This window comes from Alosa pseudoharengus, unplaced genomic scaffold (assembly GCF_046254945.1).
Source record: "Alosa pseudoharengus isolate Yale_2024_CS ecotype anadromous, Long Island Sound unplaced genomic scaffold, YU_APseudo_1.1 YU_APseudo_1.1_scf_4, whole genome shotgun sequence".
Taxonomy (NCBI): domain Eukaryota; kingdom Metazoa; phylum Chordata; class Actinopteri; order Clupeiformes; family Clupeidae; genus Alosa; species Alosa pseudoharengus.
In genome coordinates this window covers 11,910,235-11,933,685 of record NW_027468774.1, presented here as the reverse complement: position 1 = coordinate 11,933,685, position 23,451 = coordinate 11,910,235, and the positions used below count along the sequence as shown (strand labels likewise).

Sequence of the window (23,451 nt, the reverse complement as noted above, 5' to 3'; positions counted from 1 at the left end):
AGATGAAGGCCAAACACAAGGATGGCTGATTACTGGTAATGGTATACCTCACAAGTGAGGTAAGGGGGGAAGAAAGAGAGATATAGAGTGGGGTATTACTATAAATCAAAATGGTTAATATCAATAAGTATATCAATGGTACTATATAGTGTTATACCATAGTGAGAATAGAGGGAGAGTTGAGAGAGAGAGAGATGGAAGAGGAGAGAGGGGGGGTTGTACGACGGTTGAACACTATGCTATAGCAGCATAACTAAGGCATGGTGAAGGGTAGTCGACACCAGCACAGGTATGGTCAATGACCACCATTGCACGCATGACTGGGGTCCCAGTCACACGAGGACACAGCAGCGTGGTCCATTCCAAAAAACCCTGAGGTGGTTGAAGTTCCACATTGCACCATACCTAACTATGGGAGGCACTAAGAGGCACCTGATGTTTTCTTCAAACAATTGACCCAACGCAGCACTCTCCTTTTCTTCAATTTTTGCACTAAGAGGTATGTTTTAAGTCTAGACTTAAAAATAGGGAGGGTGTCTGCTAATCGAATTGAGGGAGGGAGATTATTCCAGAGGAGGGGTGCACAGTAGCAGAAAGCTCTGCCTCCTACTAGTTTTTGAGATTCTTGGGATTACAAAAAGTACAGTATTCTGTGATCGTAGCGGTATAGGTGGGTTATATGGGACTAGGAGGTCTTTAATATATTCAGGTGCCCAGCCATTTATGGCTTTGTATGTTAAAAGTAATATTTTGAAGTCAATGCGACTTTTAACAGGTAGCCAGAGATAACCTGACTGCAGCTGCATTTTGTATAAGCTGTAAGCTTTTTAGACAGGTATTATTGCAGCCAGCGTATAGAGCATTGCAATATTCTATCCTTGAGGTGACAAAAGCATGGATTCATTTCTCGGAGTCTGGTAAGGATAAGGACTTCCTAATCTTTGAAATGTTCCTTAAATGGTAAAATGACGTTTTGGTGATCTGTTTTATGTGATTATTTAGTGATAGGTCCTGGTCAATTATAACTCCTAGGTTTTTAACACTTGTGGATGAGGTCACATCATATGGCATTTAAACGATGCCTACATCATGTCCATGATGATGTAGGCTAGGGTATAGTCATCACATTGAAGCAAGCTCTCCTGGCACCTTGGAGCATGGACTGTAAGCACAACCTTCAGTGAAGCAAGAAGGTTCACTCAGCTGATTTTAATCATCACTTAACTTGACAAACCATCACCATTGTACATTGTACATTGTGCAACAGGGTAAAAGACCAATAAAATGCATAATGTTTGCCCAAAAGTAAACAATCCGACACACACATATTATTTACATATATCAATATCAAACACAGAATTGAAATATGGTTACTATTGTGTTAATTTCTATCTTTGTGTATTATCAAGAAAACAATTCTGCATTCGATAACCTGTTTATGACAAAGTATTTACAGATTTTAAGCATTAAAGCAATGAATGATGACTATCAGGTGAGAAAGGCCTGAATGAAAGTCTTAAGAAACAGTGACCTCCACTTTATAATACAGACACAAATTACAATACACCACCTCTATGCATGTTTAATTGAAATGTTGATAAGCCCTTTATCGATATAACTATTATACAGTTTCTTTTGTGTGTACTCTACCTGTGTCTGTTTTACTGCAGTCATATATTTACAAGATAAACAGGCATTAAACATTGCGTGTGTGTGTGTGTGTGTGTGTGTGTGTGTGTGTTTGTGTGTGTGTGTGTCTGTGTGTGTGTGTGTGCGCGCACATGCTGGCGTTAGTTGGACCTCCAACACTATAACGTGTCACATTTAGTGTACTACAGATGGAAACAGTCTGTTTAATGGATCTAATGTGTTTTGTCAACATATGTGGGTCCGGAAAGGGGAGTGGAGCATGGCAGAGGTCAGTCCTGGCAGCCGTGCTCACACAGCATGCTTTTACCCTGGGCACGTAGCGTACCTGGCCCCCTCCCTCTGACCAGACCAACAGAGCCAGAAATCATAACAACCCCCTGCCCACCCTCATGGAATAAAGTCCAGCCTGGGTGAGAACTGTCTTTTTTTCTCGCGGTCCCTCTCCCTTTCCGTTTCCCACTCGATTTCGATCTCGCTTTCCTTTTCGCTCTCCTCCATCTGTGTGGTGGAAGCCTCTGTTCCGCCCAGCTCGTTGTCGTTGTCGTCTCGCTGGCGGGTTTCGCAGGTAGCGTGGGGGTGCGTCTGCCACGTCCCGTCCCGGTAGGTGCAGAAGCACACCGTCCTCTCGTCCACGTCTACACGCTCCCCCGCTGGGATCACTTGGTTCCCCGCAAAGCAGTTGGGGCCTGTGACATAAAGAGAGCAGAAATGTTTGTGATCTGTGAGTTTTTGTTTACTGAGAATACAACTTTAGTGTTTTATGTTTTCTTTTACTTTTCTCTGTCAGAAACAATTCAGAAAATAGTCATTCAACCTAATTATGTTTCCTGTGGTCTTTTCATCTTCTCTGTTGATTCTAAGAGAATAAAGAATTGATATACTGGATAACAAGAAAATTTATTTTAAATGAGTATAGCTCTGTTGAATGTGTTTAGTCAGTGGTGCAGAATTAGGCTGAATGCATTTCAACTTTAATGTTTTGTTGTGTTATTGGGTGGCAGCAGTAACAGAGTATTGTTTTAAGAGGAGTAATAATTAATGTTTTCACATGCAGTTACTTTACTTGAATGTGCTTCATAGGTGGGAGTTCATTTTCCTATTTGTTGTTGAGGGGGGAGGGGGTATCCCCCTTGTCACCACCAAGATTTTAATCACTTTGTGAGACTTCAGTGTGATAAGCATTGTGGAAGCTTTGAAATGCTACAGTAAGTCCTCAACAATGTTTATCCTTTCGTGTCAGAATTCATGCGAGTTTATTCCTGTTCCAACACCAATCATCTGTAATCCTCAGTAAAGTAATTGAAGGAGCTGTGATTCTGTTGGATTTGCAGCTCAAGTCATTGTTACTTCTTGGTTTTTCCACAAACAAACAAAACGATAGAGCAGCACAGCACACACAGACAGAGAGCATGCGCCTGCAGAACTACACACACACATACACAGACACACACACACACAGACACACACACAATCTGTTCCTTTCACGCCTTCTGTTGAAGACTGGCCCCATGTGGCTGTGTGCTAGATTCTATTTCTGGTCTGAATAGTGGTGAGGGTTATTTAGTCTATCGAGCACCTTGGTTGCGTCACAGTTTTTCCATTGCACTGATAGCCCATCCCATGCAACACTCAAAGGGCCTCCACCTATCAATACAATTACAAAGAATCCCCCAGCCATGACTGTCAACCAATATCCACTGGGCCCTTTTGAATTATATAAAATATAAACATACGACAAAACCAAATGACTGTGCAGAATTATTACAAAACAGCATGGCATATTCATGTTGGTCTATAATTATGTAATTGTTATTTGTGTATATGCAGCATTTTGTTGCCAACTATGATGCTGAAATGAGAGCCTATGGGCTTATGACTAATCCTTATAAAACAGGAAGAAGACTGCATTTGAAATATTAATACATCAAACCCTGTGTAATGTGCAGAAGCGATATGGTGCCTGATCAATATGCAATGTGCAAAATGCCATATACAGAGGCAATATGCCGTAGGCTATTTGTGAAGTCACTCACCATTCTTGCATATTGGACAGCAGTGGTTGGGCTCAAATGTGGGGTCTACACAGTGCAGAGCAGGACATCCAGAAATGGTACAGTACACCTCTCTGTTAGGCTCACAGCGACACTTCTCACAAGGAGATAACTAGAGACAAATAGTTTTAACACAGGACATCTGTTACCAAAGACAGCAGTAGGCCTACTTCCAGAGTAGTGCCGCTCCAGTGAGGTGCTCTATGGCTGAAACTAGAAATGACACAAATGTAAAAGTAGCCTCTGGTTTTATTAAAGTTTCCCACTATTGATCCTCATCAACCATAACATGACATTTTCAATTTCGGCAAATCTGAACTCAGGCACAGGACTGGGGATATGCAGACCTCTGTGATTCACTATAGCACGCACATGCTGTATATACACAGCACGCAAGCTCTGGAAATACATCTAGATAATTAATTTCATGGCATACTCACTTTGAGGCTTGTATGAATTTTTATTCAGTTTTTATCATCTGGAACCTTCAAGTGCACAGAACATGCACAGCTATTCCTTAATCAAATTAACTGTATCTTATTGAAGGAAATGAGTAAACTGGATACTTTTGATTTTATTAATTTTCAATTACTTTAAAGTCTATTTAAAAAAAAAAAAACCATTCTTTTTCAACCTGCAAAATTCTGAAGGTGAAATTCTGTTAAAGGAGCCCATCAGAAAAGCCATTGTGGGATTTTACTGTTCAGCACATTTATATCCCGGAGGGTTTAACTAAAAAAAAAAAACAATAAAGCTTTTGAGGGTCATAAAATACTGGGGGAAATCTTGAGTTATGTGCTTTGCCAGGAACATTTCTTGTCTCAAAAATTATTCTTTTTTTTATTTTTTTTTGTCTAATGTGAAATAAATATGCTTCTATTCTATTTTCAGTTTAAAATCTTGAAATAGTTTTTTTTTTTTACTAAATCTATTCTAATCTCACATTTGTCCTAAGGGTCCCATTCTATGAATATGTTGTTTCACTTCAGTTTGACATAAGGATCCTAGACAAACCATAACGTTTATGGACGAAAAGATGGCAGATGCCAAACAGTTTTCCAAACAGGAACCATGTTACATAATCCTGGAAAATCACTGGTTTATGACCCCTAGCGTTGTGATTAGTCCAGTAGTTGGCTTTACAAACAACTGTATGTAGTGGTCTCTATGTTATGTTTTTAAAATGAATGTTGATTCCTCGTGAAAATACTTTATGCGGAAGTCTCCCAATGGAACAGATTATTCAGCACACTCCACACAGAACTATAACAAGTTTTTCACATTTGAAGCGTTTTTTACACCTCTTATTCGTTTATATAAATAAAACTTTCTTGGCGCATTTTTTTTTTATTCCTGAAGAATTAAGTAAGAGTACAGCGTCTCACCTTAAACTCCTCCAGAGGTCTGTATGTTTTCCCCCCATAAAGGCAGACCTTGCTGACAGCTTCGCAAACGGGGCAGCAGGACTTGTACTTAATGCGCGTGCAACGTGGGTGGATGCGCGGGCATTTCGGTCTGATACAAAGAGGACCGTCCTCGGTGCAGGTGCAGGGGCACGCGGTGGGGCTCGGGTAATAGACCTCACCGATGCCATACACGAAGCCATGGTCATCGATACACCACTTGCCACGGTAGTCGCCGAATTCATACTCCAGGTCGGCCTTGGATGAGTATTCAGACACGGCCCGAGATATGCACCACAGGATCCCAACGGAGAGGCACAGAGCGCGAGGGCGCATCGTTGCCGATGTCAGTGCTATAGCGGTCTAACTGGCTTGCGTGCGCTTTTGAGGCGCCCGCGCTTATGGCCCGGTGCCCGGGACCACATGTAAGCGACACACTACACATATCTGTTCCATTGGTGGATCACATCAAAACACACCCTCTCAGAGACAGCTAATGTGTTACCGATCGAGTTGCTGGATTTCGCCTGTTAGCGAAATTCTGCTTCAATTTACCATGTGCTTATTGGAAAATACTTTACACTGAGTTATGCCTATGCATATGCTTCATGTGACCTAAAGAACGTTAATGAAGAGTCCATCTCCTGTTTGAATAACAAGACACGATGACATAACTCACAATAGAAATTACTTTATTGGAGTAATATAGTTTAACAGTACAAAAACTATAGGGGTGACAAAGGCTTGCTAAAAGTTCCAATTCAAATAAATCTAAAAGGAATTCATTTGAAGTCTGAAATATATAGTGAGTGAAAGGATATGAAAGAGATCTCCCATCAACCTTTACTTACAGTAGATATATCAGATGGTAAAAAAGTCAAATACTCAGTTCATTTGCTGGGGCTTTTTGGTAAAATAGTTGGTAACTAGTCCACACACACACTATCATTTCACTAATTCATCATATATAAAAAAAAGGAGGCAACAAAACAAAATATAGCATGTCAAAAACAAATAAAGAAGGGGAGGGGGGCAACAACAGACTATGCCACAAAGGCGTAGATAACACCTGGCAAAAGCCCAGCATCCCTCCCTCCTTCTGAACAGGGGTCATGTAGAGCACAAGACCAGCAGGTACACTGATGTCACTTCCTGGACAGTTGGCACAGGTCCTAACCTCTAAATTTGTCATTTCCTGTAACAGTTAGGGGCCTTGTTTCTGTAGAGAGCGGAGCACAGCACAGCCCATACATAAGAAGGCTGGTGTGTCCATAGGTAATTAAAGACAGCACCACCAGCTGTTAAATAGTTGAGACTAGGTCTGATAAAGCTAAAGAATGTCGTGAACAGAATAAAATGGAATTTCATCTGACATATATTCAGTACACTTTCGCTCTGGCTGGATATTTGTTAACTAGTCCCTGTTAATCAAGTTCAATAAAACCAGTGCGTGTACACACTAGACTTAAGCAGGAAGGAGCACCTTTAAGTTAAGAGACAACTGAAAGAAGGCATTTGTTAAAGAGTTTGGGGGGTCTGATGTTAGGAGGTGCTGGCTGTGAAAAGGGAGGGAAGGGTGTGAGTGGGTTATTGGAGGGATGGGTGTGTGTGTGTGTGTGTGTGTGTGTGGGGGGGGGGGGGGGTGTTATTGGAGGGGTGTGTCTGTAGGTTATTGGAGGGGTGGGGGTGGCCGTTCCTCGGGTGCTGGAGGCTCAGGTGGAGGGATGGCTTCTCCTGGTCCAGTAGGGGGGGTGTTGGGGGTGGTGGTGGTGTCATTGTTGTTGTTGTTGTTGTTGTTAGTGGTGGTGGTGATAGTGGTGGTGGGGGTTGAGGTGCTGCCTCCACCACTGGCGCTGCTGCTGCTGTTGCTGCTGCTCTCAGACGAGGCGTTGCTGTCGTTGGTCCCCTCAAGTGTGGCCCCCTCCCCCGCCGGCGGCTCAGGGGGGGTGGGGGTCTCCGGGGCAGCGGCAGGGGACGCCTTCTCCTCGGCCACCTCGGCCGGCTGACTCTCCGCAGCCTCGCTGGGGGCCTCATCTGCAAGGGCGAGAGAGGCAGACCATGGAGATGCAGCTCTGCTATCCGTCAGGGGCTCTCAGAGTATTTTAATAATGCGCTAATTAAAAAGCTTTAATGTATTGATCAAAATGCTAAATAAAACTGCTGGGATGGAACCTGAAGTTCTAATTAGGCACAGGCTAATGAGATGAAAAGTTATGAGGTCCAAACACACACACACACACACACACACACACACCCCTGTCGTATTAACATTGTCCTCTCTGTCTCCCTTTGAAGCTAATGCATTTGAATTAGTAAAGTGTATTGCACTTCCTGATAGTGTTATGAATGAACAGACAAATGAGCAAATTGTCGATGCAGGATGAAGTTTGTGCTAAAAGACAACACCCTATAGCAGGGCTCTTCAATTGGCGGCCTGCAAGGTCATTTGTACTGGCCCTTTAAAAAAAAAAAAAGTAAGCTCTAGCAAGCGCATGAGCTGTTCTCCACTCTTGCATCTCTCGCTCGCTTTAGTCCTGCAGCCACTGCCCCTCAGCCCATTGCACAAGTTAGACTACATTACAATTCATTACATTTGTACGTAAGTTGAACGTAAGTTCCATCTTAGTTTAGTTTCAACCTAACCTGGCACTACATTGGAGTTTATGAACTAATATTTAACAGGTTGCACCACACAAATAGTTTCTGTCAACAATATCGCAAAAAAACCACGGGCACAATTTCTGCAAAACTTGGTGGAAAGGTGGAGCAGATCCGACTCAAACGGAATTTCAAAGTATTTCTATATAGTAGCCTGGCTATTTTTTTCGCAACGATAGCGAAAGAAAAACGTGGAGTCTCTCTGTGTCCATTTAGTGAATGATGAATTTGTGCGTAGGCTATTGCCGTTGTCCTTCATTTCTTCACGTCTTACAACATAATGCAATAATAGTCTAGTGAAGTCAGAAATGAGCCAAAGGCCTCTTGGAAATCATGTGTCATGTCACATTAAATGCGCACTCAATTGCGATTGCGAATTTGCAAAAGTATCACCGATAGCCTAACGAAGGTTAATTGCATTTGTAAATGTGGCGACGGCAAAACGTTTTGTGGTTAAAGTGAATCGTAGACTATATAATAACCAAAGAAAGTGAAGGAGATGATTTGCACCTCCGTTCACCAAATAAAGGCCGTGGTTGTGTTTCTACAATATGTTGGCATAAAACGTAATTTCTGTCAGAAAACAAGTAGGCTAAACGTTTTCATTGTCATCGTGAACTATGCCCATGTTCAGTAGGCTATGTTTTTCATTTAGTCAAGCAGTGACATTTGATATAATGCATGGGGTAACGTGATGTACGTCAGAAAAAAGATGGGCCTGTCCCTCTCAAAACATGTTAAAATAGTGTGATTAGCAACCAGAAAAGAAAAAAACCCCGGACCCCCTAGTTATTATTAGGCTATTATGACTGGCCTGCCCCCACTGCTAAAAAAAATCTAGGTCACGGTCATCTCATTTAAATGGTGGGAACGTCAAATGTAACAAGTAGGCCTATACGTCAGAAGAGCTACATATGCGACTGATTACACATTTAATTCACCTGAACAGTGTTTGAATCCTGTTTGTACTCACTGGAAATCTTGGATCTTGGCAGTTACTGTTATCTTATTACAGATTTCATTCCATATTAGCCCATTCAATATCAACAACCAGTTAAAGATGTATTTTGTACATGCATAACAACAACATTTGAACACCCATATTGCTGCTGTTGTACTTCATTGTATCTACAGCTGTAATGTGATTACTCATATTTCAAGCCGCAATTCTCCGGCCCCTCAGTTGTGATGCTTTTCATGAACTGGCCCCAATTACAAACTAATTGAATAGCCCCGCCCTATAGTGTTAATCACTGTAATATGAGCTGTGGTGGTGCACCCCACCTGTCTCCATGGGTGTTGGCTTGTCCTCGGCCTCCTTGCTGCCAGGGCTCTGCTCAGGGGTAGAGTTGGCTTGTGGAGTGGAGGCCGTGGAGGCTGTGGAGGCGGCCGCAGCCTGCTGTTGTTGTTGTTGTTGCTGCTCCTGCTGCTGGGCGGCGGCTGCAGCGGCCGCCGCCGCGGCTTTCTCCGCCTGCTCGGCAGCCTCCTTCTCCCGCTCCTCTGCCCGACGACGCGCTGCCTCCTCGGCCGCCGCCATCTCCGCCGCCAGCTTCTCCATGTCCACCTCCACCTTCAGACCGCACAGCTGCAGGGCAGCAGGAAGCGCGGCGACGGGCAAAGATTACAAATCAAACCAAACCAAACATTTGTGAACAGGTGCAGAAACGTGTTCAATCAAAATCAAGGACTCTGCTGTGCAAGCAGTCAAAGTAGTGCACACATTGCATTACAGGAAAGACTACGAGCAACTATTTGACTCAGGGGGACTCGGCCCTCCAAGTCACTCGCAGTTCAGCTAACTGGGATTATATTCAAGAAGTGAATGTATGTCAGAGGGCAGTGAGCAGTTAGTCTCAGAGTCAATGAGTATCTGAACTCAAAGCTGCAAAGAGGGAAAGTGGAGAAAATAGGTCAGTCGTGTTGTGCCAATGTCTTGTGTGCCAAGACGGACTCACTGTGCATACCCGTTTGAGTTCAGTGTTGAAAGACTCAGTGGTCTCCAGGAACCTTCTCTTTTTGTCCTGGTGTCGGTCCTCGATTTGCAGCAGCTCGGCTTCCAGCTTCCTCTGAGAGGGGGAGAGAATGGAGGCATTTATAGCAGTCACAGGCAATTACTGTATTTGGCATGATGGAGAGGGTTATTATTAGAGACGCGGTGTGACATCTTAGTCAACGGCATAAACGGTTTGTTTGTGTGTGTGTGTGTGTGTGTGTGTGTGTGTGTTTACCTGGTGCACCATGAGGGACTGGACCTGGCGCTTGAGGACCTGCATACGAGCCGTTGTGACAACCGAGCGGACGTCTGGCACGACAATTTCGCTGAGGATGTCACTGATGAGGCGGTGGTTTCTCTGGAAACGGGCTGCCGCTGTGTGCTTCATGGAGAAACCATCGTCGTAGTCTGGGGGGGGTGGGGGGGTGGGACAGATGATGATGATGAGATTAGAAAGGACCCGTCAACTGTAATTTAGTTCCCAATCTCTATTCACATTGGACTGAATTACTAACTGCAACCGGCTCAACAATGTCACTTTTCGCTTTTCCCGTGTGTGGGTATGAGGGCAGAGGATTGAAGAAGACGAAATAAGGTAATTTGTAAGTATAACGGCACATCCAGCCCTGAGCCCAACTCCAACCAGGACATTATTTTGACGAAGTAAGCAAGGGGGGGGGGAGAGAGTGGCGGTGGCGGTGGAGGGGCACGTACATTTCTGTGAGTGCATCACTCAGGAAATAAAAAATGACACACCGACTCACAAGCTGTTGCCAGCGGAGATGGGCTGCTGATTACATGCTGTAGAGAAATCCGACACAACCAACTAGATGCGAGTATCATTCAGGATGACTAAACGTTACGTAGTGGGTTGAGAGATTTTCCACACAGTTGTTGATATGATTCATCACAGTCATATAATTTAGTTTATGTGTTGAGGAGGGGGGAGGACACACATATTTCAGTGTACAGTATTTCTTTATCTTCACCGTTAGGCCTAAAAAGACCAGTGGTCGAGAGAATTAGCCCTGCTACATGCTGCACACGGGGTCAAGTGAGGCCTGTATGCTCTCTGTCAATGTAAACTCTGGACAGCACAGAGAATACCTTCCATCAGGAGGATCGGGGAATGCTTTAGATACGAGAATGTCAGCAAGGAGAATTCGCACAAGTCTGCGATCGGGCCACTCAGCTGCCTGCCACACAGCAGAAAGCCCATGGGATTAGCGTGTGTGTGGACGTCCTTCGGTTATCTCAGAGAGCACTGCGGTGCAGGGGACAGAGAGGAAACGAGCGGGACAGACTGACAGGCGCAGATAAAACACTAACCATCGGGGTCCTCCGCGGGCTGGATGCTCATGTAGGGCTCCCCTTTGTCCAGGCGAGACTGTCTCTGTCGGTTCTCCTCTTCCAGCGCCGCCTCGGCCCGGTTCTTGGCATTGACGTAGGCCAAGTACGCGGGGGAGTTGTGGTAGGCCTTCAAGGAGTCATTGTACTCAATCTGGAGAGCAAGAGGGCACGCCAAGTCAGAGTGGAATATCAAAACACTGCAAAAAACCTCCAAATGGACCAACTGGCTGAGATCAAAGGCAAACGAACCCAGAGATACTTGGGGCGCAAACATGATTGCTGCTCGAGAAGTTCAAATTATTGTTTGTTTTTCTCCTACAGCTGTTGAGTCTTTTTGCAGCCTCATAAAACTCTTAGTCACATTAAAGGGATGCTTATAAATATGCTAACTGTCGCTACACAGATTGCTGTATAATGTTAAAAAAAAAGAGGGTTGCAGGCGGACATTTTAATTAACTAGTCAATAGCATATACATGTATATGACACCACTGACACCTACCGTGTTCACCATCTCACTCTAGTTCATTAGCAACCTTACAGTGTAGAGCCTGCTGTTACTGCAAAGGTACAGTGATAGAAGTAGAATGCTTTATAATAACAATAGTAAAAACGAAAGTAAGGAGATGCATATGGCATGCATGCTCAATAGGAGCTTGGATCATTCACAAAGGGCATTTTCCCCACTATTTTAATAGTACTTGCTGTGTTATATATATATATATATTCTGTCGTATATATTCCTTTGGATCTAAATGAGAAGTACTCTTGTCTCTCAAAATGGGTGGCATCTGCTTTAAAGGGACTTGCACAGATGAACAACTAAAAACTGCATAATTATCCAGAACAGATGGAAGGATTAACATTGCCCACAAACAGCAGTTTTATTTGTGATACCCAAGGAAAAGGTGCATTCCAAGTTAACACGGCTATGTGAAGATTTTCTGCCCGAGTTGGCAATTCACAAAGACCATCTGTGAAACAAACCTTTTCTGCTTCGTACTCGTTCAAGTAGTCCTGCTTCTCCTCATCAGAAAGGTCTCTCCACATACCACCAATGATCTTCCCAATCTCCCATAGCTTCAGATCAGGATTAGAGGCCTTCACCTGGTCCCACACCTTAAGTAAACAGACATCCATTAGAAACTAGTCCATTCCACATCACATCGAATGGCTTAAAACATCCTGGACCATTTCTTTCTTTTGTTTACGGCCTGGAAGGAGATTTCAATTCCATTCTGTTATCTGTCACGAGAGACCAGAGGTACAGAAATGTCAAAGATAGCAACACTTGATCAAAATGAACTCCAGGATTGACCATTCAGCTCATTCCAACCTGGAGAAGGAAAAGCAAAATTAAAGATGGTGGGTGGGGGCATCACCCCCCCCCCCCCTACTCCCACTCCTCTTATAAAAATATCCGGTTCTGGGTGAGATGACCCTTTGAGATGGGAGTCCTTCCAGATCACAAGCAGTAAAAGCAGACACCGTGGGTGTCTTACCTTCCTGCTTACCTTCCGGCTGTACCGCATGTATGGCATCAGGGGCTTGTCTGGCGGTTTGGGAGGCTTGGGAACGGTGATCCCTGAGGAATTCTGCAGAGAAGGGGGAGAGAAAGGCCAACAAACAGAGGTCAAAGGTCAACAGACATTAAGAGCCCAAAGTTAAGACACACAGTGTTACGACACTATGAGGAGAAGAGGCAATAAGGGAGGAAGTAGCAAAACTCAAAGTGACAATGGTGTGTGAGATCTTGTTCTAGAGATAGGAGCTACACAAAGAGGAAAAGGCATTCAGGTTTTTTTCTGTAAATTCCCTCGACTAATCATACACATGCAGGTTTGGTGTCCTCCCAGCACTCCAAGAGATGCCTCTGAACATGTGGCGGACATTTCATTCGCCACGACTGGCAGGACAGCTCCGCCCCACGGATATGAGGAGTCGTAGCATAACACAAAAGTATAATGCCAGGGAACGGTACCAGGCGTCAGTAGCCATGCAATTGACTGGCATTTGCTTTTGGGCTTAATGAAGATATGAAATGTGGCAAAGAGGGGAGGGGGGTGAGAGCTACGCCTCTGAGAAACAATCACCTTTTAAGTAAATTGGGAGCTTTCACTCCCAACCCAGATACCGCCGCACATAACAACAAGCTTGTGGCTGAGTGATTGCTCATCAGAGGAGTGAAGGGGATTATGGAGCTACTATGGACAACTAGAGGTTCTACCGGTGACCTAAAAAACAACCAACGCCTCTACGTGTTAAAATCAGCTTTTCACCAATTGAGACACTAGAATCTAAGCAACCGTGTAGTGGTTCGATTGAGTGTCAGGTTTAATTTGATCTAGACTAGAGAGGTCAATACTCTCAGCTGTCACGCTAGCCCGGCCTGACGCCAGTCCTACCATTACCCTGTTGTTTCCGCCGGAGTTCCCTCCCAGCCTGTAGTTGTTGTAGGCCAGATGGCTGTATGGGTTGTACCCCACAAAGCCTGGGGTGGTGGGCAATTGCTGATGGAGACAAATGAGACAAAACACGAATGAGAAATGACACAAACAAGGGGAGGCAGGGACAAAAAGAAAATGAGAGGGCTATCTTGCTGTTTGTTTGTTTTTTCCCCACATTCGTGGGCTGCATAAAAACATGCCAAAGCATTTACTCCATAGCAGCATACATTGCTATTACAGACCCTTTCTTAATGGCAACACAGAAAAACAAACAAAAATGAAAGATGATGGGGGAGGGGAGGGGAGTTTGAGGGCTGACAGGTAAGTCTCAGGACCACAATTCATCAGCAAGTGATTAGTGAGAAGGCTGAACCAGTTGTGCTTTTCTGCAGCCATGCTTTGCAGAAAAGCGCCATCATTCTAAACACACCTCAAGCACATGTCAAGTGCAGTCAGCCAATATGATGGGGGTGAGAGGGGGTTGCGGATATCAGCCTACAGAACATGGCCACAAGGGAAAGGACAAAACAGACGGGGGGTAGGGGGGGGGCTGTCAGTGAGCTCTGCCTTCCAACCCTCACACCTCTTGCTGCCTTGTGTACCCCTCAGAATCTGGGATGGAGGTGATGAGGAATGGCGAACGGTGCACTGCGCCATACTTACTGTGGTAGGGGCTGGGGCAGGGGGAGGGGCATAGGATGGCCGTTCTGCATTGAAAGATGGAGAGACACATTAGAACATTTTCCATGTAATAGTTTAAAGACCTGGAGCTTTCAGAAGTTAATGTAGTGTGATGCAGATGTACAATTAGTGTGGAAACATACTATACATACTAGCATTGACAACTATAGCAGCATTTGTCATGTAAGAACACTGTATCAAAATTGACAGTTATAGCCATCGTTTTATAAAAGTGCTTGTCCACACTACAAAAGACGACAATATCTTATCTTTAAACCATGGATTCTTACTTGACATGTTGTCAGAGGTGTTGAGGAAGTCAGGCTATCCTCTTCATTGGTTCTGCTCTGACCCGGGGGAAAACAACAACAGTGAGTTAAACCACAATTCATAAAGCTAACAGTTATACCGTTTCATCAGAAATTAGAAAATAACCGAGACAATACTAAAACAAATGATTCGGTATATTCGGCAATTTCACTTTCATGCATTACATTGATGAGTAAGACTTTACAAGGACATTCTGACACTTGGCAGAATGAGCCATTTTTTAGAGAATGAGCTAACTTTATGGAGAATTAGCCTAACGTTAGATTTAAATTTGTGATCTCGCTCTGTTATCAAACGCTATTCTTCAGGTCCTCTTCTTGCCGTCGAGAAAATTACCAGTCTTTTAACAATGTGTATATTGAACATAAACCAACACAAATGAACACTTAACACTCACCGATGTAAATGAGACTTTACTATGTTAACATTAATTAGGCTATCCTATCTAAGTTAACGTTATGATAACCGATAGCTAAGTTAACGGTGAATTAAACAATCCGTGGCCTCACCAAACAAAAAGAAATCCTTAAGCAATCATTAACACTTCGCATAATTATAGATATTCATGCAATTAGCGGATGAATGTATGGACACGCCATACAGGAAAAGTGTAAAAAGGCAAGGTTAATATTACGAATAAACTCTTTTCCTTCACTCATTAGCTTATCTCTAGCTAACTTGGCTAGCTATCTAGCGTTAGCGCTGCAATGGTTGAGATAACGTTAGGCCACTGAAATAAATTAGCGTGCCCTTGCGGATCCAACCGGCAAATGGTTGAAAGCACATTACATGTTCAAAGTGGATGTTTAGCTACATCAACAACATGAATGAGTTAGTTAACTCCATATAAGTTCAAAAACAAAAAAACTCCAAACATCTTCGACCTACATTACTGGTAGGTAACGATAGCTAACTTAACGCTAGGCCAACGCCGAGTGCTTACTCGCCATGTTGACCCTCTTAAACTGTGCAAACTGTAGCCCTATAGATAGAACATAGGCTTACTTTCCGCAAAACAAATCCATTAAACGATTGTCGTGTCACAACATGTGTGAGTTTATGTATACACAGTATCCTGCGTTTATGAAGTTTTGATAAAAAATTCGAAAATGTGTGTCAACGCTCACCCTGATATCCTTTGTTCCCTCCCAGCGCCAGCGCTAATCTTAAGTCTATGGTTTTCGAAGTTAACAGACAACTAGCCATCCCGTGAAATACTGCCACCGTGTGTTCTGGAGTTAAAAGAAATGATAGGCCTCTGAAGTTCGTCTCCAAAAAAACAGAGAATGTCTAATAAGACGGGCCAGAGCCCTTCTAAGGAGAGCCTCCCCACTCTCTATTAATCCCATACAAACCGAATTTGGCTGCAGTTCACCAGAGTTCACCTAGATGGCGATCGCGGGCGAGTCCAAAATACATGGGGTCCTATGGAGCTACATGGCTACATTTGTTGTTTTCACCTATTTAACAACTGAAACCCTCAGATTTTATTTTATTTTTCGCAAAATGGATATGGATTTTCAATCAAAAGTGAAATAATCCGGGAGTCATGTCCTTTCGTTTTCTTACAGGTTGGGTCGTTGTTGCCCATAACACGCTAGCATTGATGCTATGCTATGCTATGATCATGCTAATGAATGACGTCATTGGCACGTTTGAAAGGCTTTTTAGAACAATTAAGTGACTTTAAAAAATATAATACTCAACCAAGTGTATTGTCTTTGCCTCCCCGTTCGAATACAATATTCAAATTACTTGAAAAAAAATTATATCCCGAGAAAAGTGGATTTTGAGGGGTACAGCTCCATAGACCTCCATTCATTCTGGACTTGCCCGTGAGCGCCCCTTGATGCAGTACCACACCGGAAGAGTTCCGAGAGTGAAGGTTCTCCCCTTATTAGACATTCTCTGGATGGGCTCTGAAAAAACCCAAGTACACCTCTTTACCTTAACCCTTAGAACCCGATTGAGGCAAAGTGCGTCAAAAAACACACCCTTTCTTCTCTGTTACATTGCTCCGGAACGGTTCATCGCAGCGAGATGAAACCTTTATTGCACGACAGAGCAGAAGTGGGGCTTTGTCTGTACGATCAAGTATGAAAATTAAAAAAATCATGAAATTAAATCAAATTGCATCATATTTACAGTCTATACTTCTCTGCGTTCACCTGCACACACATTACTCTAGTTTTATGACCCTTTTGGCTTATAAAACCAGACGAAGTGACTGCAAAATAATAACGTCATGTACACAAACCAACGCTGCACACTCATTACTCTCGTTTGAATTACTTGCGGACCCATGAGCTATCATTTGATACCAAGTACATCCTTCTGGGTTATAAAACAGACGAAGTGACAGCAAAATAATAACTTCATATAGCTGGACTTACCCCACGTTTTTGTCTGTTCTTGTGGCAAAGCATGTTTATAATCCAATGCTATCATGTGTTTCTCTATGGCAAAGCATGTTCATATTCCGGTTTTGAGATCGTAGCAAATTCCTGCATGGCATCCAATTCAAGGCTCACATTGCATCCCAATTTGTTCAACAAATAAACACCTTTTTTGCCTTTACTTTGTTCATGGCAATGCAGTAAAAAGTTGAGAATTATTATGACTGCATACACACAGGCACTCAGGCTAACACGCAACCTTGGGTCAAATCAGGTCAGATCAGTTCGTGTCACAGATATGGAGCGCAGAAAGGTCATTTTTCATCACTACATAAAAAATGGCATTTATTTCCGTAAATCACACACCACTTATTTCTGTAAATTGCTCAGCCCCAGAGTATCCCTCCAACATGGCAATTATATTGCCCGATTCAGGACAGTCTGCCCTACACACACATGAAATGCATGTAGAGCTGTGAGCTTGCTGTGGTGAGATACATGTCGAAATATAAGAATTTTTATAATACACTTTTTATAAAATATATATAAAATATATATCAAAATGCTAGTATAAATACATGAAATGATGGCAGATCTGAATAGCCTAGACTCTGCTGAAAAAAACAATATATAATATATGTGTGTGGCACTTACAATGACCAGAATAAATCCTTATGAATAAAGGTAGTGAAAATGCCCTAAAAACAGCTTAGGGTTCTAAGGGTTAATTGGCTCCGTCCTAAATGTTTTATTTAGGTAACTTTGACTCAAAGGACATTATATATGGACTCTTTATTATGAATGATAATGATGACCTCTTAGTAAATGTGTTATTCTCTGTAAATTCTTTATACATAAATGTAAGGCCACTCGGTTTTTAGTGGTTCAATTATTTCCTTTATTATACAAAAGCCCTTAAAGCTATGAAATCTAAAAAAGCAATACAACTTTTGAACAGTGTTACAGAATATAATTTAATGACAAAGCCCTTTTATGTATTTATTTTTTCTCTGTTGTGTTTTGTTTTTTCTATTTTGTTTTTTCTTTGCTTCCTCCTTTTAAACATTACACCTGATCCTGTACATGGATTGATATCTCATGGATTGTTTTGAGCCATGTTTGTTGTACTTGAATTACTTATTATTATTTGCTTTTAAAAAGTCTACAAAAAAGCTACCATCTTTGCCCATATAAGGAGATCCGGTATCTTGAGATTTTATGGGGAAATAAAGATTTTGAATTATCGCACCTGTCAAACTCTCGCAGGGACGAAGAAATCAGAAATGCAGACATTTTGCTCTACACACTTTTGTCCTCTGTCTTGGAGTGGATACTGTGATCTTTTGATTTTTGCCCCAGAGCTAACTTGCAATAGCCTGACGAGCCAGACCCACATTAAAATGTAATTTGCTGCCGCTAGGGGCACGTCTAGATTTCTAGGCTAAACTTGCAATGCAACTTGCAATGCAACTTGGAAGCTCAATTAACACCCGGATCTCCTTATATGGGAAAAGATTATGGAGTGAGGATTGTCTCAAAATGATTTAAATATATATAAAATGATATATATATACATATACATACATTTATAAATATCCAAATACAAAATACAAATATAAAAATGTGACATACAAATAAATAAACAAATTTATATAAATATAGCCTACGTGTCTTTGTAAATATATTTTCGAGATTTGAAAATAAATATGCTTGACTTTGTATGTGGAATCTGCATTTGTGAATCTCCTTTTTGCTTTCATGTCGATGACTTAATTTTGAGACATTCCTACTGCACACCTCTGTGCACACCAAAAAAAAAAATAAAAAAAATCTGTGTACGCTGACTAAATGGACTTATTTATACAGTCTATGAAATTATATATTATTAATTTATATATAAATTAGTATATATTTAAATCATTTTGAGACAATCCTCACTCCATAAAAGATGGCAGTTTACTTTTGTAGGTGAACTTCAGAGGTCTGTGGCGACAAAACTACTCCCAACATTTTCCTATTTACATGTTGTGATCTGTATAGTTACAGCAAAAGCTCTCCCATACTTTTGGCGACCAGCAGTTTAAGAACTAGCACCAGACAGGTCAGCAACAACTACCTGTTAGAGCAGGGGTCTCAAACTCCCGGCCCGCGCCCGGCCCAATTCCGGCCCGCGGCCTATTTCAAAATAATAATGTAATTCGGTCCTTGAGGGTATTTTTAATTGTGACAAACAATGACACTGATTAAAATAGACGATAGATCCAAGTACGGTAACAAATCTCATTTGTACTCTCCTCCACTAGTTGCTAGACATCCAGAGCTTGATTCAAGCCCAAAATCGCTGCACACCGTTTTCAGGAAATACAGTGTATTAGCCTACACGCGAGAAACATGAAGACGTGCATTTGTTTGTAATGACGCGGAAGCGATGCAGGCCATAGTTGTGCACAAATTGAAGCAGAAATAGGCCTACACCAAATGTTGAAAAAACATTCACGTGTGATGAAGTCTTGGGTAGGCTATGCTATTCACCTATTCTGATTCTGAAGGAGAATATCTGCCTTTTGGAGATTATATTATGATCGATCGTCTATTGACAAGGTGCGTCTGGAGGTGCGTCTTTGCGTACGACGGTGTCCACTAAGCATACCATGCTTATTTCGACCCTATGCCCAAAATAGCTCGAGGTTGCAGTGGTAATCGTGATGATAGTGTCCGTAATGGACGTGGTACAGACAGCTCTGAAGAACTACAAAGTCACCCGCGATAGGAACTGATTTGACCAGGCTACTTTATTGTAGACCTATAATAACGGTTTGTGGAACAAGCTAGTAATAGTTTACTATTGTTACATCTTAGGCCTACCGTTTTCTTGTTAATTTGTTATTTGGGTAATATGACAAAAAGAAAGTAAACCTGCTCAAATAGTTCAACATCCAGTATTTACTGAAAGGTGCATAATTTGAGGTGCTTACCATCCAGTGGCAAATTAGCTGGGTAAATTTACCCCCTTCATAAACTTTTGTTTATACTCAAAGATTTTTACATTTAGACTTTATCTCTGACCACTTTCAAGCCATGGCCTTTTGACATTTTGATATGCCAGGTTTAAATAAGTTATGAGAAAAAAAAAGTTATGCTTTTTTGTTTCTTTTCATAATTTGTATTTATATTTAATTTATCATTATTTTATAGCACAGGTGTCTAAAAATAGATAAAAGCGATTACTTTCTGTTTGCAGTTTTGTATTTGAAAATACAGTATTTGAAAAAAAAAACCATTGCATTTTAGGAAATAGCCATTCTTTTTTGTATTCTTTAACAATCGGCCCTCCAATCAGATGACGTTGGCAGAAGTGGCCCCCAGCTCATTTGAGTTTGAGACCCCTGTGTTAGAGCATGTACATGTAGGCTGCAATTCTTTGTGTTCTAGCCTATGGCATCTTAGTATTCTTTTGTTAGGCTACTGTGTGGAAGCGTAAGGCTCTGTAGACCTATCACGTAATTATGTCAAAAGTTTCTTGTTATAACAATATCTTTTTCACGTTTTAACAAGATATGTATCACATTATTACATGAAATTATCACGTAATTTCAAGATGATGATATTTTCACGTTATAACGTGGAAATATCATGTTATTTCAAGATATGATATTTCCACATTTTTACAAGATATCACATGAAATTATCACAATATTTCAGGATAACAAAATACATGGAAAAACGAAACGAGAGGCAAAAATAGGCTGCAGAATGCCGTCCCCGGGCCCTAGGTGTAAATGAGCCCTGCACTGCCACTGAGGATGCTAACAGGAGTTTTGTGAAACCCATGGGACAGAGATACCCTGGAAATACAGAGTTCTCGCGAGAGCACAATGGAATTGTCTCTATGCGAGACACTCTGGCAATGAGGCAATGATGCACGTTACTTTTACCCCTTGCATCCCGGGGAACCAATCAAATCGGCGTATCTGATATAGGCGGGTCAGAGGCGAGCTAAACTGATGAAGACAGTGCTGCAACGTTGGAGGTCAGTAAACATTGGTCGTAGTGTTATCCAATTGCGTGCAGTGAGATTTTCAAATGCTTGGTGCCGCCCCTCAAGTTGGGCCATTTACATTGTTCGTGGCCAGACCCTTAATCTTTCTAGATTACCAGGGTCAGGATTTTCCAGGCTAGGACAGAGAGTGAGCACCCGAATGGGACTGTGCAGGGCATTGAGGAGGAGAAGGACTGTGCACGGCAGTTGGTTTGTAGAGCCTGCTTCACTCCTGTCCATTACTCTTGAGGAGGGTGGCCTGCTCCAAAGTGATAATGAATATCGGTCTGTGCAAAGCTTGATCTCAAGCTAAGGGGAAGAGTATGAAGATAAATAAGTATAAGTATATAAGTATATATACTTTTTTGATCCCGTGAGGGAAATTTGGTCTCTGCATTTAACCCAATCGGTGAATTAGTGAAACACAAACAGCACACAGTGAACACACAGTGAGGTGAAGCACACACTAATCCCGGTGCAGTGAGCTGCCTCCTACAATGGCGGCGCTTGGGGAGCAGTGAGGGGTTAGGTGCCTTGCTCAAGAGCACTTCAGCCGCGGCCCACTGGTCAGGGCTCGAACCGGCAACCCTCCGGTTACAAGTCAAGAGTGCTAACCAGTGGGCCACGGTTGCCCACAATGTATACAGCAAGACTCTGAACTGAGTTGGCAATGTCCTGCTGGAAGGATCAGCCACATGGACAACATCATTTGTGGCTTTCGTTAATGTGGCACCTAATTGGCTTGTTGAAAATGTTGGCAGGAGTGACCACAAGTTGTACGCCATTTTTTAAGATGGCAGCAGCCAACTGAGTGTATTTTTGGCAGAATTAGCTATTGCATCAGCCATCAGCCCTCTCTATATAATACTGCCATGGTACATTGCTCATTTTCTGCATTTGTGCCAGAAATAATGATGGCCATCCCCGGAATGTTGTGTTGACCATATTTCTTTTTTTTTTAAAGTATATTTTAAGTATATTTTTTTGGGCTTTTTATGCCTAATAAATATGCTTAATAATCGGTGAAAGTGACAGGAAGCGGAGAGAGTGCAGGGGTGGGATCTGGAAAGGACCACGGGTCGAACCCGGGTCGCCGGCGTACGGTGCACGGTGCAGGTGCCCCAGCCAGTTGCGCCACAGCTGGGGCCGAAGCTCCGTGTTGACCATATTAATCTGTGACATGATTTGTGTGCCTGCGCAGATGAAGAAACCCTTTTGGGCTGTAAAGTTGCCTGTACTGCTGATCTGTACCAATAGCCTGCTGTTTTGCCAGCCCAAGCTATATCTGATGTTTATTAATGTCTGATGTTCCACTGACCCACTTTGTAGAAACTGAGTGTGAATCTGTGTATGTTTTGACCTTTTTAATATAAAGTATGCAATCAGCGTCGGTCACTGGTGTAAATAATTTTCTTATTATATGAGGGCAAATTGGACAGCGACAGCCCAAGAACTGAAGTTTGTTTAATATTTAAAGAAAGACAATTTTAGTCAGGGTTATTGTTAAATGCAAATCAGGGGCGTCGTTAGGCCTATTTTGGGTGGGCTGAAGCCACCCTAAGATGATGAAAAGCCCCCCCCCCAAAAAAAAATATATATATATAGCAGGGCAATTCCATGCAAAACTGTCACATCCATAACGGCAACACAATGCCATGGTATTTAGTTGGCGTTATGGATGTGACAGTTTTGCATGGAATTGCCCAGCAATGCGTCCAAATTCACACCCATTATTCTCTGTTGAAGTGCTTTATCACACATAAATCAAACAGATATCATGCAAAACAGCAGAGCTTTCCAATGATATAGCGGCTAGGTGCTGTGATAAACGGTTTGCAGGGAAATGAATGTGGATATACATGACATTTCATCATATTTCCATTCTGCTTCGTCCATCTCCACCCATCTTAGTGGTATATCTCATGAACGCTTCATTCAACACATGGAAAACCATATATCAATAAACAGCACCTCACCAGACATGACAATATGAAGCATTCCTCTGTATAGTAAGCCATTCCAGAGTAATTGCAGTACATTTCTACATGGTTTCCAAATTGGAGCATGGAATTGGAATAAGTAGCAGCCCAAAATAATGAACTTGGTTTCTATATCAAAGAATCAAAAGTCAAATCAAAATAAATCAAATAATAATGACCCAATTACAGTTCCACTGAAATTACTTGAAAACAAAATAATAATAAAAAAGATGCACAAAAAATGCATTACAATGGAGAATAGGGTTTTGGAATCAAACTCTTCATAAATGGCCCAATGATCAAGATAAGAGCTTAACAGTAAAAATTACACTGAAAACACTTATATGTTATATTTTACAGTGTTTACTATTAATTTAAAGGACAATTCCGGTATTTAGCACTTTGAGTCCCTTTTCTGGTTTGTTTTGGATGAACTAAACCCTTAACGTTCGTTTTCAAAACTGTGCAACTCACCG

General features: G+C 42.2%; 2 protein-coding genes across 8 annotated transcripts; both read right to left on the bottom strand.

The window, feature by feature from the left end:
- Positions 1-2,031: 2,031 nt before the first annotated feature.
- On the bottom strand, positions 2,032-5,440 carry LOC143102333 (von Willebrand factor C domain-containing protein 2-like). The gene is made up of 3 exons (XM_076265847.1): positions 5,087-5,440; positions 3,684-3,813; positions 2,032-2,336 (listed from the first exon to the last, which is right to left on the bottom strand). Exons 1-3 carry the CDS (start codon positions 5,438-5,440, stop codon positions 2,038-2,040), a joined length of 783 nt encoding a protein of 260 aa, XP_076121962.1. The 3' UTR covers positions 2,032-2,037.
- Positions 5,441-5,779: 339 nt separating this feature from the next.
- On the bottom strand, positions 5,780-15,744 carry smarce1 (SWI/SNF related BAF chromatin remodeling complex subunit E1). 7 transcript variants are annotated; one of them, XM_076264842.1, is made up of 11 exons: positions 15,689-15,744; positions 14,522-14,578; positions 14,214-14,257; positions 13,509-13,613; positions 12,606-12,698; positions 12,091-12,222; positions 11,085-11,256; positions 9,991-10,163; positions 9,727-9,828; positions 9,047-9,347; positions 5,780-7,138 (listed from the first exon to the last, which is right to left on the bottom strand). In XM_076264842.1, exons 2-11 carry the CDS (start codon positions 14,526-14,528, stop codon positions 6,774-6,776), a joined length of 1,494 nt encoding a protein of 497 aa, XP_076120957.1. In that variant the 5' UTR covers positions 14,529-14,578; positions 15,689-15,744; the 3' UTR covers positions 5,780-6,773. The 7 variants fall into 7 exon arrangements, with proteins under 7 accessions (XP_076120957.1, XP_076120962.1, XP_076120961.1 ...); XM_076264847.1 differs by having other exon boundaries at positions 12,618-12,698; positions 15,689-15,743; XM_076264846.1 differs by having other exon boundaries at positions 13,515-13,613; positions 15,689-15,741.
- Positions 15,745-23,451: the final 7,707 nt, after the last annotated feature.

Bases quoted from the DNA above. Each gene is read 5' to 3' on its own strand.
- LOC143102333 (XM_076265847.1), bottom strand. From the start codon at position 5,440: ATGCGCCCTCGCGCTCTGTGCCTCTCCGTTGGGATCCTGTGGTGCATA. The intron at 3,814-5,086 runs GTGAGACGCTGT...ATTTGTCTCTAG, and splicing joins GACCTCTGGAGGAGTTTAAG to TTATCTCCTTGTGAGAAGTG. The intron at 2,337-3,683 runs GTGAGTGACTTC...TTTATGTCACAG, and splicing joins CTGTCCAATATGCAAGAATG to GCCCCAACTGCTTTGCGGGG.
- smarce1 (XM_076264842.1), bottom strand. The intron at 12,699-13,508 runs GTAGGACTGGCG...CCTTCTCTGCAG, and splicing joins GCGGAAACAACAGGGTAATG to AATTCCTCAGGGATCACCGT. The intron at 7,139-9,046 runs GTGGGGTGCACC...TCGCCCTTGCAG, and splicing joins GCCAACACCCATGGAGACAG to ATGAGGCCCCCAGCGAGGCT.